Source organism: Ursus maritimus, unplaced genomic scaffold (assembly GCF_017311325.1).
Source record: "Ursus maritimus isolate PB19 unplaced genomic scaffold, ASM1731132v1 scaffold_11, whole genome shotgun sequence".
In the NCBI taxonomy this organism is placed as follows: domain Eukaryota; kingdom Metazoa; phylum Chordata; class Mammalia; order Carnivora; family Ursidae; genus Ursus; species Ursus maritimus.
In genome coordinates this window covers 69798464-69817341 of record NW_024423453.1, presented here as the reverse complement: position 1 = coordinate 69817341, position 18878 = coordinate 69798464, and the positions used below count along the sequence as shown (strand labels likewise).

General features: G+C 39.9%; 2 protein-coding genes across 4 annotated transcripts in view; both read right to left on the bottom strand.

Moving 5' to 3' along the window:
• The window catches only part of ENTPD4 (ectonucleoside triphosphate diphosphohydrolase 4), a 34733-nt gene that overhangs the window by 5818 nt on the left and 10037 nt on the right, over nt 1–18878 (bottom strand). For 2 of the 3 annotated variants that reach the window (XM_040626498.1, XM_040626499.1), the window contains exons 2-9: nt 18174–18273; nt 16799–16996; nt 16084–16289; nt 12842–12992; nt 12190–12293; nt 5145–5204; nt 4515–4669; nt 2503–2669 (exon numbers count right to left, since the gene is read on the bottom strand). In XM_040626498.1, the coding sequence (XP_040482432.1) occupies nt 2503–2669; nt 4515–4669; nt 5145–5204; nt 12190–12293; nt 12842–12992; nt 16084–16289; nt 16799–16996; nt 18174–18181 (1049 nt within the window). In that variant the 5' untranslated portion in view covers nt 18182–18273. The remainder of the gene's footprint in view (nt 1–2502; nt 2670–4514; nt 4670–5144; nt 5205–12189; nt 12294–12841; nt 12993–16083; nt 16290–16798; nt 16997–18173; nt 18274–18878) is intronic. The other variant, XM_040626500.1, reaches the window with a different exon arrangement.
• On the bottom strand, nt 1480–2496 carry LOC103673307 (ubiquinol-cytochrome-c reductase complex assembly factor 2-like). Its single transcript, XM_040626501.1, has one exon. The coding sequence runs from the start codon at nt 1944–1946 to the stop codon at nt 1557–1559; it is 390 nt and encodes a 129-aa protein (XP_040482435.1). The 5' UTR covers nt 1947–2496; the 3' UTR covers nt 1480–1556.

Genomic DNA, 18878 nt, shown 5'->3' with positions numbered 1-18878 from the left:
ATCTTAACTGTCTGCTGAAATGCACTGCGCTTATGACTGACTCCCCGATGCAGTTTCTCCGCACTAAGATCTGTCATCCCACTGCATGTACTCCCCGCTACTCCCCGCTAAGCAACTGAGGAACAGAAAAGAGCTCACAACAACTAGGCTTACGTTAGTGTCTGATACCGTGATATCACGTGGGCCTAAAAGGTGTTTAAATATTACTATCAGTCACTCAACGGACAAGTTATTTATTCCTAAGATCAAGACAACTCAAAATGCACCTGAATGTAATAAATTAAGGTCTTTGCCATTAATTAAAAATGTCTTGTTTCTAAAGCTCAGTTGCTACTGATGGCAAAGAGATAACTATGCATTTTAAGGTTCGATTCATGAAATGTGTAAAAAATGATGACTAATGTTTACAATTATTATAAAAGTCCAAGATGGGGAGCCTGGGTGGCTCGGTCAGTTAAGCGTCCAACTCCTGATTTCAGCTCAGGTCATGATCTCAGGGTTGTGAGATCCAGCCCCACATCAGGCCCCACTCAGTGCAGAGTCTGCTTGAGAGTCTCTCTCCTTCTGCCCATCCCCCTGCTCACATGCATTCGCTCTCTCAAAAATAAATAAAATCTTAAAAAAAAAAAAGTCCAAGACTAGACAAATGTACTTCAACACTACTGTTTTTAGTTGCCCTACATCTAAATTAAGAAGGACCACTGAACTGTCCATTATACAAGTTTCTCGACATTGAAACCAATTAGTAAAAATTAGCATTGCAGGTGTTTCTCCAAAGTTCTAATTGAATCAACACAAAATATTTCTATTTAAGACTATTATAAAAAATAATTATACCAAAATATACCACATTTAAAAGAAACTACGGAACTACCATTATCTTAACTAATACCATTCAATGAATGTCTGGAGCAGAAAAAGAACAAGTTTTTTTTGTTCTTCCTATTCACATATGTGAATTTCTGGAAAATGTGGTACTGAATGGCTCTGCCTTGGTCTTTCTTAAAGTTCAGGCCTCCACAGGTTTATTAAGATTAAATTGATCAAGGAACTATATACTATCACTTATCTCTATGAATTGGGATATTTTCCCCCCTCAAAACTGATCATCAAAACAAAGAAAACTAAACACAGTAATTAATAGGATATTTTATATAACCCCAGATTTCAGACATTCATCCAAACAGCTTTGCTCTTCTTATGGACCAATTTCAAATAAATAATTGCTATATACTTAAACTTATAAATTTAAACTGATTAAAGTGTTGCTTTTAGGGACACCTGGGTGGCTCAGGTCATGATCCCAGGGTCCTGGGATTGAGTCCCGTGTCAGGCTCTTTGCTCGGTGGGGAGTCTGCTTCTCCCTCTGCCTGCCTCTCCCACTGCTTGTACTCACTCTCTCTCTGACAAATAAATAAACAAAATCTTAAAAAAATAAAGTGCTTTTATTTATTTATTTGTATATATTTTCTGTAGCAGAATTTTTTGTAAACTCAGTTTTTTTGGTAAAAATCAGGGCAGTTTTATTTATGATGACAAGGTACAAGACTCCATGCTTAGATGCATGGGCGAGATAAAGCCTGAGCCCAGGCCTTCTGCTTCTCCTGGGGATTCCTGGGGGCAAACTTCTCCTGCAATGTCTTCCACATGCCTTTATTCATTTCCTTAAGCTCTTCCAAGGTGTCTGTGGACAGGATCAGCTTGTACTCTTCCATGTCTCTGGGACGAGGGTACTTGTGTTTGTAATAGTTTGAATGGAGTCGTGCTAAGCTCTCATATATCTGACCACAGGCCTTAGGCTCTGGAATCTGGGTATTCTCTCCCTCCTGAAAGGCCTGTGTTACTCGCTGCCGCAGGTAAGCGCCCAAGTCCCAGCCCCATTTGCGCTCATCCACTGGCCAGTCCTCCCAGAGCTTAAGGAAATCCTGGTAGTGGCTGGCTGCCATTTTGGGCTGCCCATAAACTCATTTTTAAAAGTTTCACTGCTAAAAATGTTTAAAAGCACTAACTTAGACTTCTAGATCACTTCTTTCTCTTGAATAATTTCTCTATGGTCTTATCCACTAAATGACTGCACAGGCTAGTTTTCCAGAACATCAGCAGAATAGCACATCATTCACTTCCCTCATCACTTACTGACAGTTTGCTCGTCACTTACCGCAGGCCTCCAGGACATCTGCAGTGGCCCAGGTGCTGAGTTTCCCAAGGACTGTGCAACGTGAAATACACTACCCAGGGCTCAGAACTATTTCAACACATTAACAGTGAAAGTCTAATCCAGGGAGGTATGAGTCTGAGAGATCTTCCTTTGGAGCCTGGAAGGATTCAGGGCCAAAGCTAGGATCCTGCTGTTCTTTCATTTCTCAGCTGACAAGGGGGACGAAAGCTGACGGTGTGGGTATACTTCTCCTGCTTGAGGTCTCCCTGCTTTGCCTGGATACGTTTTCTATGAGAAGAGCTCTAGGTTTGAAAGTGAATGCTGAGAAGTGCAAGGTGCTTTACCTGTTCTTTTGAACTGTGCTGGCAAATATTCGGTCTTCATATCTCTGTCGAGCAGCATTGCCACCAAACCCAAGAAATGTGGCCACATAGACTCGGTACACATGCTCAGTTTGGTGAACATCACAACCCAAGTTAAATTCAGCTAACAAGTTCTTAGCTACTTCTTCCTGCAGGACAAGGATAAAAAACTTTACTATTTTAAGCAATACAAAAACAATTACCCCCTGTGAAAAAGAAGGATCTAAAAAGATTCTCATCTAAAAGCAGCAAAAATTTCTGCTTCTGCATTTCCCAAGGACCCTTCTAAGCATCCTCCAAATTCAATATGATAATTCTGACGTAAGAAATTCCAGATGTGATGCACATCTGTGATGCTGTTGCTTTTTGTAAAGGGAAGTTAGCAATATAGTTCATATCCTCCGATCTAGTAAACCTACATAATTATGGAAGCCTATGCTTTAGAAATAATTCTAAACATCGAAAAGTCTCTACATACAAAGATGACCTCTCTGTTCTGTGAGAGAAAAAACTGAGATCTAAATCTACACTGTGGGATGCCTGGGTGGCTCAGTTGTTAAGTGTCTGCCTTAAGTGTCCCAGGGTCCTGGGATCGAGCCCCGTGTTGGGTTCCCTGTTTAGCCCACAGTCTGCTTCTCCCTCTCCCTCTGCCCCTCCCCCCTGCTCCTGCGCACTCTCTCTCATAAATAAAATCTTTGAAAAAAATTTTTTTAAAGTAAATCTACAACTCCAAGGAAGATTTAGTTAATTATGGTAATCAATAGTTTATGGAGGAACATGCTTATGCACTGTTAAACAAGGGACACAAAATTGTATAAACAATAAGATTACAACAACCATATTTGGAAAAAAAACTATAAATATGGAAAAATGAATGAAAAGAAATACACCAAAATGCTAACAATGATTTTTTTGGATGATGCACCCATGGAAAAGTTTTAACCCTGATTTTTCAGTATTTTTTCCAAACTCACTTTCTATGTATCTTTTACTTTGTCTTGAGGGGGAAAACATGACTATTAACAAAAAACGTAAGAGTTCTAGAGGCATGCCTGGACGAGAAGCAGGATACACAAATTGTAATATTTGAATTTACAAAGCATTTTTGTAAACAGCGTAATACATATACCAATTCAGTGAGTGAACATTGGGTGGCTGGCAATACGTCAGAGATATTATATGCGCTATCTCATTTCAGCTTTCTAAAAACCCTGTGTGAGAGGTGCCTGCATTCATTCACAGATGAAGAACCTAGCTCAAAGAAGCTAAGTGACGTGCGCTTAAGGTCACACAACTAGTGAGGCCAGCATGACCATGGAGGCCAGACTTTTTTAATCACTACACCCTGCTAGGGGAAAGTGTAGGAAACCAGGCTTTGGTAGTAATTTATAGCTGGGTGGAAACAGAGTCATAAAGACATGTAGCACTTCAGGAACGCATGTGGAAACCTTTCTGGTGCTCTTTATACAAGGCTGCCTGGCCTACTGGGAAAATACAGGCAGTGACTGCGAGCTCTGAGAGGCATGGGAGAAAACAGAGGAAACCCTAAGTTCAGAAATGTGCAAGCAGTGCACACAAACCTCAATCCTTTCTAGGAAAGTCAAAAGCTGTCTGAGCCTTAGAAGAAACCGCAGTACATTCCCCAAATATAACTTCAGAAATATGATGCCAGTACATTAAGTTTTACAGTATTTGTTGAAAAAGAAGTGACTGAAGAGAAAATAGAAACAAAAATCCAAGCATGTGACTAAAATTTATACCAATCAAAAACACTCAGTTCAGAAAACAAACCAGCTGACTTCAATGAACAAACACAAACAGCTTAGCGGAGGTTTGCGTGGCTTCCTCCTGACTCCGTTCTCCTGGGTTGGGAAGGTAGGGCCTCAGCAAGCATAGTAAAGATGTGTTCAGACTCAGAAAACAAAACAAAAATGGATGGAGACATGTTAAAGGTAAACCAAACCAAACAGAAGAAAATTTGTACAGATAGTAACCTGCTGTGAGGAGGCAAAGCTTACAGTTTTGGGAACTTCGTACGCTATCTGAGTTGACACGCCTCCCATGTCCAGAATACCGGCTGTCCTTTTACGGAGAATAGCTTCCCTGCTTTCGCTACCAGGAATGTTGACCTCCACAACTGCCTCCTCATCTGCAAAGAACAGGAAACAGCCATTGGAACAGAACCAGTCTGGAGAAGGGGATCCTCTGATGAGTCCTCTTGTTTTTCTGGCATTTTCACGCCCATTGGGGCAAACTCAGCCTACTCCTCCCACCTAAAACCAAGTTCATGGTGGGAAAGAGCAGCTCCTCTCTCTACTCTATACACTTAGCTGTCACAAATCTTTGCTCCTGGGGCACCTGGGTGGCTCGGTTGGTTAAGCATCTGCCTTCGGCTCAGGTCATGATCCCATGGTCCTGGGATCGAGTCCCACATTGGGCTCCCTGCTCAGCAGGGAATCTGCTTCTTCCTCTCCCTCTGCCCCCTGCTCATGCTATCACAAATAAATAAATAAAATCTTTAAAACAAAACCAAACAAAAACTTAGCTCCTTTTTCATCCTTTGGGAGTAGACAGAACAGCCATCATTTCCAGTCAGACACGTTGGTTGGAAACATGATACTTACCATCCTCAATATGTTCGAATCGTCCAAGGACAAAATTAATGCCAATCCAAGCATATACACCTATAGACATTTCACAGGGGGAAGATAAGAAGGATAAAATTTTAAGATACTTTGTACAACTCTTATCAACGCAGTTAGTGCAAACAACTCATTTACTTTACTCCCTGACAACCTGTGGACACATTATTTGAAATAATGCATTCCTACTGATGTATTTTATATTTTCCTAGTGGCTTTCCAAGAACTCCCAACTTTAAAATTTATAGTTTCCTATCATGTACATAAAAATAGAATTCCCTCAGTGCCAGCTTTCATTTGAAATTGTTCTGAAATAATGGAGTATTTACTTTATGGAGTTAAACTTATCAACTGCAAGGTTGAAGAAACAAATTAACTCTGACTCTTCCAGTTCCTTCATCTCTTGCTTTCACTCAGTTGCCGAGCCTCGTTCCCCTTTTACAACATTTCCTCTATCCAGTCTTTACCCACTTTCATTTCCACCTTGATTTAAGCTGTCACGAGACCTAGTCAATCTTCCTGCTCTCCTCCTGCACTCCAACCCACGCTATTCTCTGCTACTGGCCTGACCTCCAGAACAAGGCCAAACTCCACAGCCTGACAATCCAAGACCTCTCCAACTTGTTTTTATTGAATAAATTGGACATGTAACATTGTATAAGTTTAAGGTGTACACTGTGTTACTTTGATAGGTCTATCCACTGTAGTATGATTGCCCTTATAGTGATACTTACCACATTACATAGAGTACAATATTACTGTCTATACTCATTATACTGCCCATTAGAACTCAATGGCTTATTTATTACTTGTTCTAAGCTTGCACCCTTAAACACTATCAATCTTACCCCCCCATTCCCTGATAACCACCATTTATTGTTTTTTTAAATAGGTCTGACCTTTTCAGATTCCATAAGTAAGTGACATCAAACGGTACTATCTTTTCTCTGTTGGTCTTATCTCACTTAGGATAATGTGCTCAAGGTGTGCCCATCTCCTCACTAGCGGCAGGATATCCTCCTTTCTCGTGGCTTAATAATATTCCATTGTGTATATGTACTACATTTTTTTTTAACCATTCATCCATTGATGGGCATCTGGATTGTTTATTTTGGTTCTTGTAATGCTTCGATAAACATAGGAGTGCAAACGTCCTGTTGAAATCCTGCTTTTGTTCTCTTTGGGTATATACCCAGAAATGGAATAACTGGACTGAATGGTACACCTATTTCCAATTTTCTGAGGAACCTCCATTGTTTTCTATGGTGCCTGGACCAATTTACATTCCCACCTACAATGTATAAGGCCTTTCCACCACATTCTTGCCACACCTGCTATCTTCTCTTCTCGATGACAGCCATTCTAACAGGTATGAGATAAAACCTCATTGTGGTTTTGATTTAAATTTCCTTGATGATTAGTGGAGCTGAGCTTCTTTTTATGTGCGTTGGCCATTTTGATGTCTTTGGAAAATGTCTGTTGTTTTTTTTTTTTTAATTTATTTGAGAGAGAGTGAGCGAGTGTGGGGGGAGGGGGAAAGGGAGAATCTCAAGCAGACTCCTGCTGAGCACAGAGCCCAATGTGGGGCTCGATCTCAAGACCCTGAGATCATGACCTGAGCTGAATTCAAGATCTGATGCTCAACTGACTGAGCCACCCAGACACCCCATGTCTATTCAGTTTTTAATCAAATTGTCTCTTAATTTTTTAAAGTCATATGAGATCTTTTTATATTTTGGATATTAACCCCTTATACAACATACAGCTTACAAAAATTTTCTCCCATTGTGTAGGCTGTTTTTTCATTTTGTTATTTCTTTTACTGTGCAGAAGCTTTTGAGTTTGACATAGTCCTATTTGTTGGTTTTTGCTTTTGTTATTTGTGCTGTTGGTGTCATGCCTAAAAAAATCATTGTCATGACTAATATTGATGAGCTTCCTCCCTATATTTTCTTTTAAGAGTTTACGGTATCAGGTCTTATGTTTACTCTCCGATCCTTTTTGAATTAGTTTTTGCAAGTGATGGGAGTTAGGGGTCCAGTTTCACTGTTTAGCATGTGTTTCTTCGGTTTTCCCAGCACCATTTGTTGAAGAGACTATCTTTCCCCCATTGGGTGTTCTTGTCTCCCTTGTTGAGTATTAGTTGGTGATATAAGCTGCGATTTAATTCTAGCTCTCTATTCTGTTCCACTGGTCGACGGGTCCTTTTTTGTGCCAGTACCATATTGTTTTTATTAACATTGATTTGTAGAATGGTTTGAAATTGAAGCATGATACCTCCAGCTTTGTCCTTTTTTCTCAGGATTGTTTTGGCTATTAGGGGTCTTTTGTGATTCCACACAAATTTTAGGACTGTTTCTTCTATGTCTATGAAGAATGCTTTTCGTATTTTGATGGGGATTGCATTAAATCTGTAGATGGCTTTGAGTAGTATGGCAATTTTAACAAAATTAATTCTTCTGGTCCATGAACATGGGTTGTCTTTCAATTGTCTTCCTCTATTTCTTTCAGTCAAGTCTTGTAGTTTTTATTGTAAAGATCTTCCACTTCCTTGGTTAAGTTCATTCTTATTTTATTGATTTTGATGCCACTGTGAATGAGCTAATTTTCTTTATTTCTTTTTCAGATGCTTCATCATTAGTGTACAGGAATGCAACTGATTTCTGTATGTGGATTTTGTATCTTGCCACTTTATTGAAACTGTTGATTAATTCAATGATTGACAGCTTTTTTTACTGACTCTTTAGGATTTTCTATACATAAGATTATATTATCAGTAGATAATGACAATTTTACTTTTTCCTTTCTGATCTGGATGCCTTTTGTCTTGCCTAATTACTCTAGCTAAGACTTCCAGTACCATATTGAATAGGAGTGATGAAAGTAGGCATCCTTGTCTTATTCCTGACCTTAAAGGAAACGCTTTCAATTTCTCTCCATTGAATCTAATGTTAGTTGTGAGTTTGTTATATATGTCTTTTATTATGTTGAGGTATGTTTCTTCTACACCCACTCTGTTAAGGATTTTTAACATGAAAGGATGTTATATTTTGTCAAGTTCTTTTTCTATGATTTTTTTTGAGATGATCACATGATTTTTATTTTATGTCGTCCACTCTGATCTTTATTATTTCCTTCCTTCTGCTAACTTTGGGCTTCATTTGTTCTTCTGGTTCCTTGAGGTATAATGTTACGTTGTTTAATTGAGATCTAACTTCTTAATATATGCCTTTATTGCTATAAATTTTCTTCTTAGAACCGCTCTTGCTACATCCTGCAATATTTGCTATGTTCTATTTCCATTTTCATTTAATTTTTTAATTTCCTTTTGAATTCTTCTTTGACCCACTGGCTTAGAAGTGTGCTATTTAATTTCCAAATATTTGTAGATTTTCTCACCTTCCTCTTGATTTCTAGTTTCATACCATTGTGTTCAGAAATGATGGTTGCCAGGATTTCAATCTTCTTAAACTTGCTAAGACTTCCTCTGTGTCTTGTCGTATGATCTAACCTGGAGAATGTTCCATGTACACTTGAAAAGATGTGTATTCTGCTATTGGATGGAATGTCCTGTATTTATCTGTTAAGTCCATTTGTGCTAACATGTGGTTCAATTCCAATGTTTTTCCTTGTTGATTTTCTGTCTGGATGATTCATCCATTGCTGATAGTGGGATTCTGAAGTCCCCTACTATTATTGTATTGTTCTCTATTTCTCCCTTAAGACCTGTATTTGCTTAATACATCTCAATGGCAGGGTGTTGGGAGCATATATACTTATGTTTTATCTTCCTCATGTATTGGCCTGTTTATCATCATAAAATGACCTTCTTTATCTCTTGTTACCCCTTTAGCCTTCCAGTCCACTTTGTCTGATATAAATATGGCTATGTCTGCCTTCTTTTGGTTTTCACTGCTTGGAATACTGTCTGCCATCCTTTTACTTTGAGTGTATGTGTGTCTTCAGAGCTGAGTCTCCCATAGGTGGCATATAGTTGGGTCTTGTTTTTTTTTAATCTATCCAGCCATTCTGACTTTTGATTAGTAAGTTCAATCTGTTTACATTTAGGGTGATTACTGATATGTAAGGATTTACTACTGCCATTTTATGTTTTGCCTTCTGGTTATTTTGTCTCTCCCTTGTTTTCTTCCTTCTGTTAATGTCTACCTTTGTAAGTTTGTGGTTTTCCAAGGTTTCCACAGTTTGCTTAGCTTCCCCTTTTTTTATGTTCCGTGTCTCTCTGCTCTGATGTTGCTCTGTGGTTACCATGAGATTTACATAAAACATCTCATAGGTAGAACAGTCCTTTTTCTACTGATACCAATTTATCTTTGTTCGCCTATAAAGTTTCCATCCTTTTACTCTTCCCCTTTTATATTTTTGATGTCACAAATTATTTTTTTATGCTGTGATGTTGTGACCAAGTTGTAGTAGCTACAGTTACTTTTAATGCTTTTTCCTTTAGCCTTTTTACTTGTTTAATATATATTATTCCAAAAAAAAAGTTAGTTTTTCTATTTATCACCTTAATGAGACTTTTGTGTACCTTCCTCATTTCATTTCAGCTTTTCATTTCAACATTTCTTCTAAGTTGTATGGGGGTGGTGAACCCCCTTGGCTTCCGTCTGGGAAAGCCTTTGTTTCGCCTTTATATCCGAAGGATAACTTTGTCAGATAGAGTATTCTCAGCTGGCAATTTGTATTTTTCAATACTTTAAAGTGTCATTCCACTCTCTCCTAGCCTGTAGAGTTTCCGCTAAGAAATCTGCTGATACTCTGACGGGACTTCTTTTGTAGGTTACTGTCTTTTTTTACCCTAGCTTCCTTCAAAATAATTTATCACTGACCGTTGACAGTTTTAATGTAATGTGTCTTAGAGAAGGTCTTTTTGCACTGAGTTAAATAAGGTGGTCTATTAGCTTCATAGACTTGCATATCCAGTTCCTTCCCTGGGTTTGGGAAGTTCTCTATTACCTCTTTAAATATGCTTTCTTCTCCTTCTGGGATACCCTCTAATCTTATGTTGGCTCTTCTAAAGGAGTCTGATAGTTCTCATAGGGTTTCTTCACTTTTTAAAAATCTTAGTTCTTGCTCCTCTTTCTACGGGAAACATTTCTATATTCCTGTCCTCAAGCTTGCTTATTCTCTCCTCCATCTGCTCTATTTCCAATGCATTCTAGTGCATTCTTCATCTCATGTATTGAATTCTTCAGCTCCAGAATGTTTGGTTTTTTAGAAGTTTAATCTCTTCAGTAAAGTACTCCTTCTGATCATTAATTCTATTCCTGAGATCACTGTATTTGCTTGAGTTTTCTTATAGCTCATTGAATTTCTTTATAACAGTATTTTAAATTCTTTATCAGTTAGATTTAAATATTCCATGTCTTTGGGCTCAATTATTGGAAAACTGCCATGTTCTTTTTGTGATACCATATTAACATGATCTTTCAGTGTTTGATAAAAAGTGCTCTTTCTGCTGCATTTCAAGCCGTGGACACCTTTCTTATTTAGGTATGGCTTTTTTTACTTTGATTCTAACAGTTCAATACGTTGGTAATTTTAAAAAAGGGTGACCACAGAGTTGGTGGAGGTGAGTGCTTAGTACTTGGGGCTTTGAATGTGCCCACAGCCTGTTAGGGGATCAAGTGGGAGTGGGGGGGGGGGTTCCCAGAGGTCCATGGGTGATCCTCTTGCCAGAATCCTGGGGGCAGACAGCAGGAAACACATTCCTTCAGTTCTCTGTGCCTTCCTCCTCTTCCTTTCCCTCCTCTCAGTCACCGCGATCTCTGCTCGGAGAGATCACTGGCATGCGCTGTCGGGTAAACCCCTAATGCACCACCTTCACCCTCCACCTCCTCTGCTAGAAAAATCTTGTTGGACCACTGGTGCCACTGCCGCCACTTGCCTGGCTCCATAGGCTCCTCTGAGGTTCAAGCCACCCATTTGCAGATGGATAGATCTGTTGGGTATCCCCTGCAGAGCTGCTTTTTCTGAGTTATGGATGTCTGATTAGTTTTAAATCAAAAGGGAGAGAAAAAAGGAACAACTCATGCTGCCATGACACTGACATCACCAAGACCTGTCCAACTTTTCATATTACTACCACCTTTCAAAGGGGCCATAAGCCACTCAAACTACTTTTGTTCCCCTGTCCACAGTGCAGCTTTTCTAACCTACACTGACTCAAATCATTTCTTCTGCTTGGAATGTACTTCCTATCCCTCGCTCAGAGCCCCACCCTTACCATGCTCCAGCATGCTTATAACTGACTATCCCCTGGGGCACAGTTTAAACTGCCACTTGCTCCATGATGTCCCTAGCCAAGAAAAAAAATCTCCCTTTTTCAAACTCCCATGGTACTTTTTCCTTACCTTCCTTATGGCACCTAAGACTCCACCTCATATGACAGCTAACTGTGTACCTCACTTGTCTGTAAACAGCTCAATGGCAATATCTGAATTTCACCCAGTTTGTATTTTCTACAGTGCCTTTGATAGAGGAGGTATCTGCTGAAATGATAGATGATTTTGAAATAAATGCTTTTGTTCTCCATTTCTAGCAAACTACTCCCCAAAGAATATTTCACTGATTTGTCACTTCATTCTCAAGCAGAATCATTTACTTGAAAACAGAACTAATATTTTCTCAGTGTATCAAAGTCAAGAATAATTTCCCCTTTGTAGCAAATAAATCAAAAGTAGGCTCCAATAACACAGTAACTATCATGATTCCAAAAAGCTGTATACCTCAGGCAAGGAACACAAACCTTTTCTATCAAAATGAATCCAATGCATGTTTCCTAGATGCAGTAAAGACAAACGAAGCTATTTTTCTAATGGCTTAATGTTTGGATAATAACGACCAGTCATATAAGAAAAATCTTGCCATTTAAAAATAATATTTCAAGGCTATGATTTCCCAAATTTTAAGATAGTAAAAGTAATTTAATAAAGTGTACACTGGGAAAAATGGGGAGGATTTAAAGGAATAACTTCCCAAATTTCAAGTTGAAGACCAATATACCAACCTTCTTGTTTCCCTGAAATGACTTCTGCATGAGAGTCAGAAAACAGAAAGTCAAAGTGTACAGGGATATCAGTCAGCAGGTCCTCCAGGATGGCTTTCTGCTGGCTGCAAGACAACCCCAAAATTGACACATCAAAATGGACCCTACATTTTTCTGTTTTAAAAAGAGAAAAAGCAAAACAAAACAAAACAAAAACTATGGCTCTGGTATATCTTGTATGAAAACAGTAAACTTTAAAGCCAAAGTAATTCACTGAATAAAACTATTTAAGGAAGGAATTTCATGAGTTGTGTGAATTCCGTGATTCCCAGATGTAAAACTACAACTGCAATCCTTAAATTAATAACATAGAAAATCAGGGTTTTTTATGACCACTTTATAGGTTATAGTTTACTGTTTATGTTATAGTTTACTATTTAAAGTAATAAACAACATGAAAAGATTTTTGGTGAGTTAGGGCTAAGGGAATAGTTCTGGTACTATTCCAAATTTGAATAAAGAATTTTTACTGTCTTCCTTTTGGTGATGGTAATGGAAGAGGAGGAAGAGAAGGCAAAGGGACAGGAAGGGGGGGGAATACACCACCACCACCGCCACCACCATGGACCCCCCGCCCTGGCCTGGCCTCCCCGGCCCCCAAGAGGAAGATCACCTTTCAGGAAGGATTCTCATTCCAGCTGTGCAGAGAATGTAGAGAGGCGTCTCTTTGTGTTTTGCCCGTGGGACATGCTCTGCAGCAAAGTTCAAGAGTGGGGAAATGTAATCACTGACTTTCTCTGGAGAGGTAGCAAATTCTGAAATGCCTACAGGAAAAAAGGATACTTCTGTTAACAAGCTGATAGTTAACTATTAAGTTATGTTTCTTCAATGTGGCTCATTTGAGAGAAATTCTGGCTATACACCACACTCTCCTAGTTTTTCCCTAGCCCTCTAGCGACAACTTCCACAGTCTCTCTTCCTTATGTGCTGGTGGTACCAAATGTTCAGTCTTACGCTCTCTTCTCAGTTTCCAAAACACTGAGGCCCAATTGCGCAACTACTATGTGTCAGACGCTGGGATCGACAGCACGTGAGCTCACACACCTGCCCGCCAGAACGTGTTCCCACTTTGTTCAGGCAAGCTCACTCACTCCTTTGGCTACCACCACCATCTCTGTGTCTCCAATCTCCAAATCTCACCAGCAGCCACCAGATTGCGTTCCCAACCTCCAGATCAGTAAGAGGGAACTGTCCCCTAGACACGGCCAGGTGATTTTCCTCACAGACCCCCAAACTCAACATATATACATATACAAACCTGAACTCAACTTCCACTACAAATCTACTCTTACTGCTTGTTACCGACTCCAGTGACCACCATCATTAGCCAACCAGCAGCCCAAGCCAGGATTCTGGTTAAAACCCCTCTCCCTCTCCCAATGTGTGTTCTGGGTGTCATGGATCACCTCTCCCTGCTTCCTTTCACATTATTTCACTTCTCCTCATCCCTCTGGCAGCCTGATGCAGCACATCCTACGTCCAGTCTTGGCGATCCCTCGACCACTCCCTATGCAAAGGGTATCTCCCTGGCTTTAAATTTTAGTCCAAAAATTTCTCATTTCACAGATTAGGAAACTGTGGATCCAGAAAGATTAAGTGATTTGTCAGAGCAATCAGCAAAGAACAGACCAAAAGCCAGATTTTTTTTTTAACTCCACATACAATGCTGCTTCGACAGACACCAAGCCCCAACATACCCATAATCTATTAAGTAAGAAAATTTCGAGAACTTTGATGAAATGCTGTACGTGAGAGTCCCTGCTTCAGGACCGAGAAGTGCCATAAAAAGGTACTTGAATTTCTACTTCCAACACTTTCTGTAGCATCAGAAAGAACCATGTTAAGCTTGGGATGATGTCCCAAAGGACGACTCCAAGGCATGAAAGATTTTATCTTATTTCAAGTGAGCAGTTTAATCACTGATGGAACCTGGTAAGTGAAGCTAGATGAAATGCAGTGTGCTTTACAGAGCTTTATTTTTCAATCTTCTGGTGAATTTTTTATTTGATCAACATTACTTTAACCCTGAAAATGTTTCTACATTAGGAGTACATCAAAATTTAAGGAATGGGGGGCGCCTGAGTGGTGCAGTCGTTAAGCACCTGCCTTCGGCTCAGGGCGTGAACCCAGCATTCTGGGATCGAGCCCTACATCAGGCTCTTCCGCTGGGAGCCTGCTTCTTCCTCTCCCACTCCCCCTGCTTGTGTTCCCTCTCTCGTGGGCTGTCTCTGTCAAATAAATAAATAAAATCTTAAAAAAAAAAAAAATTTAAGGAATGGGATAACAGAAAACTAAAAATTCATAGTCATTCATTAAGACTTATTAAAAAAAGATGATTTTTGTTCATGGAAATGTACTTTGTTATCAAAATCATGCTTATATGAGAGGCTGAGATTAAGTTCCCTCTCTTTAACCTAAGAAACGAGGTAGACATTTTGGATTTTCTGAGCAATATGCTGGTGCCCACCTGCCCAAACATCAAAGAATGATCAACTTGTTCAGGGTTGACTGAAGAAGGAAGTGGGGCCTAAATTAATCAATGAAGAATAATAGAGCCACAGTCTATGTCATTAGGAACCATTTTATGAGGAAAGGTATTTTATCATTAAAACTGAACCTCCTTTACATTTTCATATTTGAAAAAGAAGAAAATAAGCTAAGCTAATTATTTTTTTATCAACATTCTCTAATATTTTACAAGATAAGTTCCTTGGATTATTTGGGTTTAATATTTTACTATTTAACACACTAGCAAGATGAAATAAAAGTGCTGAATCTCAATTAAGATCTGTGGTCCACTGTCTTATTTTTTTAAGTTTACTTTATTGTTTTAGTAATCTCTACATCCAACATGGGGCTCGAATGCATGATCCTAAGATCAAGAGTCACATGTTCTTCCAACCGAGCCAGCCAGGCATCCCGTGGTCCACTGTTTAGATCAGTGATTATCAACTATCAAGACATAAACTGCCTATTGCAAGGTACTCCTGGACATCTTCCATTCCTAATACTTCTAACAGAAGGGCAATCCCCATGGAAACGGTGAACATACAGAAAAAGGTTGAGAACGCCTGATTTAAATTGTTTAATGGAGAAAGCAAATCCCAATTTTTACATAACACACTTAGAAACTGTGATATCTTTAAAAACTGGACATTATAACATCAGTTCTTCAAAGTTCTATAGTCACTCTTATTAAATAATCTAGACGATTAGAAATATATTGGGGGACGCACCCGGGTGGATCAGTCAGTTAAGCATATGACTCTTGTTTTGGGTTCAGGTCATGATCTCAGGGCTCCCTCTGCACTCAGCAGAGCCTGCTTGAGATTCTCTCTCTCCCTCTGCCCCTCCACCCACCCACATGTGTGCGCACGTGCTCTCTCTCTCAAATAAATAAATAAAATCTTAAAAAAAAAAGAAATATATTGGGTCACTTTTTAAAAATGAGGGGAAAAAAGAGAAATATATGCCAATGTATTAGAGTACAGATATCCACGAGTTATCTAAAATTACCCTGTTTTTAGGGATAGAGACCAATGGCTACCAAATAGGAAAAAAAAATCCCTCCATAATTAATGTCAACTAGCAAACACTTGAGTAGACACATGAGTAAGAAACTGTGATAAATGCTGCAGGAGACACAAGAAAGACATGGTTTGGGTATTTTATCAAGGAGTTAGTCACCTCATGTGGGACAGACAGAAGAGGGGAAAGAAAGTGAAACAATCAGGTCCCGGTGTGAGCTCTGAACCAGGGCGATGATTTCGGGAAGAGGAGTGAAGAACATGAAAGACCTCACAGAGAATAAAAGACAGAACCTGGTTACCAATCAGATATTTATGTTTTACGTACCGGGTTTTATTTTCATAACCACTGGCTTTCGGTTTTTATCCCTCATTTGTCTGATATCCAACAGATCATGAGGATTGCCATTGTGCCTTGGCCAGCAATAGACGAATATTCGAGATCCACTGCTACCACAGTCCACCACGATACCGTAGTTCACATTGGGGTTATTGGTGTCTGTAGCTTCAATGTCAGTAACTCGTGCCAAGTACCTTGTTCAGAAAAATGAACACATGCTTTTACTGAGACAGAGACTATCATCCTGAACCTTAGCAGAGCAAATGCAATAAATACACACCAAGTCCGTGAATTCTGAGCTGATTCACAGTGGCATTTTTACAACTGCCAAACGATTAGAGAGTCAAAAGAAAACAAAACGAGTGATAGTGATAAAGATAATCTAAATCAGATTCACAGTCACTACTCCTTTTAAGAAGTTCAAACAAGTTCTGAGAAGCAAAACTATTCCCAAACTATTGACATTAACTGAAAAATCAGCTTAAAAGATATCACGGAAGAAGCTTATGTTTAAATCCTCTTACGATGTGGATTTGGTGGTTAATGATTAAACAGTTTCCAACAGTTGAACTTTTCCTGCCATGCTGTATTCAGTACAGATTCTGTTTCCTACAGCCACACGCTCCTTCAATTGCAACCTACTCCCCAAAGTCTTGAAGCTGTGAAATGAAGCACCCCATCTAGAAATGTTTTTTTCTCTTACCTTTGAAACTTCTTGTCTCTGGATAGCCGCCCATACTTATTTCGGATTATAACAACAGAAAAGTATATAAGTGAAACAGCAGCAGCCAGGATGCTAATGACCATAATCTGGCGTAAATTGGTATTCAGAATTCGAGGACACCCCACTGGAGAGATGCTAAAATGCCAGGAAGCAGGAAAAAGACAGGAGATGCCGATCCTAAAATTCCAGAAAAACTGATTTTAAAGCAAATCTGCTCCAAAGAGGCCTCTCCTCACCTAAACTGATCTGAAGGTTAAGACATTTGGCTAAAGCCACCCCCGTTCTGCTGGGAGGTAGCTGTATGCCAGCATCTTTCCTATTGCTATTCTGCTGTTTTACTCATTATTATAAAACAACATGAATGAGAATTACACCCTGATGGTTATGACACATCTGTATTTTTTAACCTTTCTTGACAATATTATGTAGATTATTATTTGTACCCTGCTTTGTTCCAAAAAAAAAAAAAAATCAGAGACAAGAGTAAGTTCGATATGATAAATATATAAATCTGTAATGAACTCAGGTTTAAGGATGATGAGACCAAAAAACAACTCCGTACAAAGAAATACATGTAATAAGATAGGCCTGTAAAGGTGGCCTAGAGGCCAAAACTTTGCCCATTAGATTAGAAACATAAAAACAGCTCAGGAGGAGGATTTTCTTAACCCTGAATCCCAAGGCAACTCCCTGATGAGTGAGAAAATGGGAGAAAAGCAGTATCTTTAACGTCTCCATAATAAAGTCAATAAATGAGTTTTGTATGTCCTGTGTTTTTAGAATTATTTCTGAGATATTTTTGCAAATAAACTCTTTTCTTCTCCATTTATGTTAGGAATAAGAGATTATTATTATTAGGCTTAAAACAACCTGCTTTTAGAATAAATGTTATTGTTTTGTGGTTAATTTCTACACTCTTCCCTTTAAAGAGTGCTTCCTGGACTAAAATACCTCACAGAAGGGGGAGATATGCTGCTAACCCAATGCAGTTTTCCACCTGCAGTATCTAGTCTCCATGTGGGCCCTTGGGCCACTCCACAGAATGTGTCATCCCCTGCCACTCCCCTGAGGCTTCCAGACAGTTATCCTATGCTTAATACAAGCCCTCACAGATTCCAACACCCCTGTCCTTCCCAGTAAGCTACGCCAACCCCTGCAGAATGCACCTGGCATGACACTTTCTGTACCAGGTGCCCAGTGAGGCCGGCAAGAACAAAGGCATGAAACAGAAGTGGAGCATCACTCTGAACACTTTTCACTTGGAATTTGGAATTTTTTTTCCTTTCAAGATCTGTTCCTGTGGTACCAGAACCTCGGGTTTTACAAGTGCTCGTGATGAGACACCATCACTCACCTCCCCATGCTGACGGACGAGAGATCAGGCAACGTTCTAGGAGTCAGTCCTCACACAACCTTTACAGAAATAATGGGGTCCTCCTGGAGTTAGAGACGTCCTGTTCCAGAAAGTGAGAAAAGTCACAAAGATGGCACAATCCAAGAAGACATCTATGTTCTTTTACCAACCACACATAATCTGGTACAGGAACCTTGCACTGAAGCCGTGAGAAGGTCTTATTCTGAGCACCACGCTTCTAAGTCAGTTTCAGGCTGTCAGAGATGTAGGCCTAATTTAAGAGATGGTAACAGTCTGGCACTAGTTAGTGCTCTCTATCGAAAAGCCAATCAGTGACCCCAAAATACCAGCTCATCAAATAGGTAGAAATTAAGGAAGATTCGGGGTGGGGGTAGGCGGGAGGCAGAATGATTCACTGACCGGAATCTGAACTACGGACTCACAGGAGAGGAGGTGAGCTTACGCACAAAGCAGCACCCAAGGCGCCGTGCTCTTAGTCCCTTCCGGCGCTTCCGCTGCCGCTGCCTTGCGCTCCTCCAGCCCCCAAGCCTCAACTTACAGGGAAAACAAAGGCCAGCCGGGCTAACAGCCACGGCCTCCTTCTGACCTACTGGATCCATCCATCTTCCTTGGTTCTGTGGCTTTACCAGGCCTCTCAAGACAGCCGTCCCCCCCCCCCCCCCCCCCCCCCCCCCCCCCCCCCCC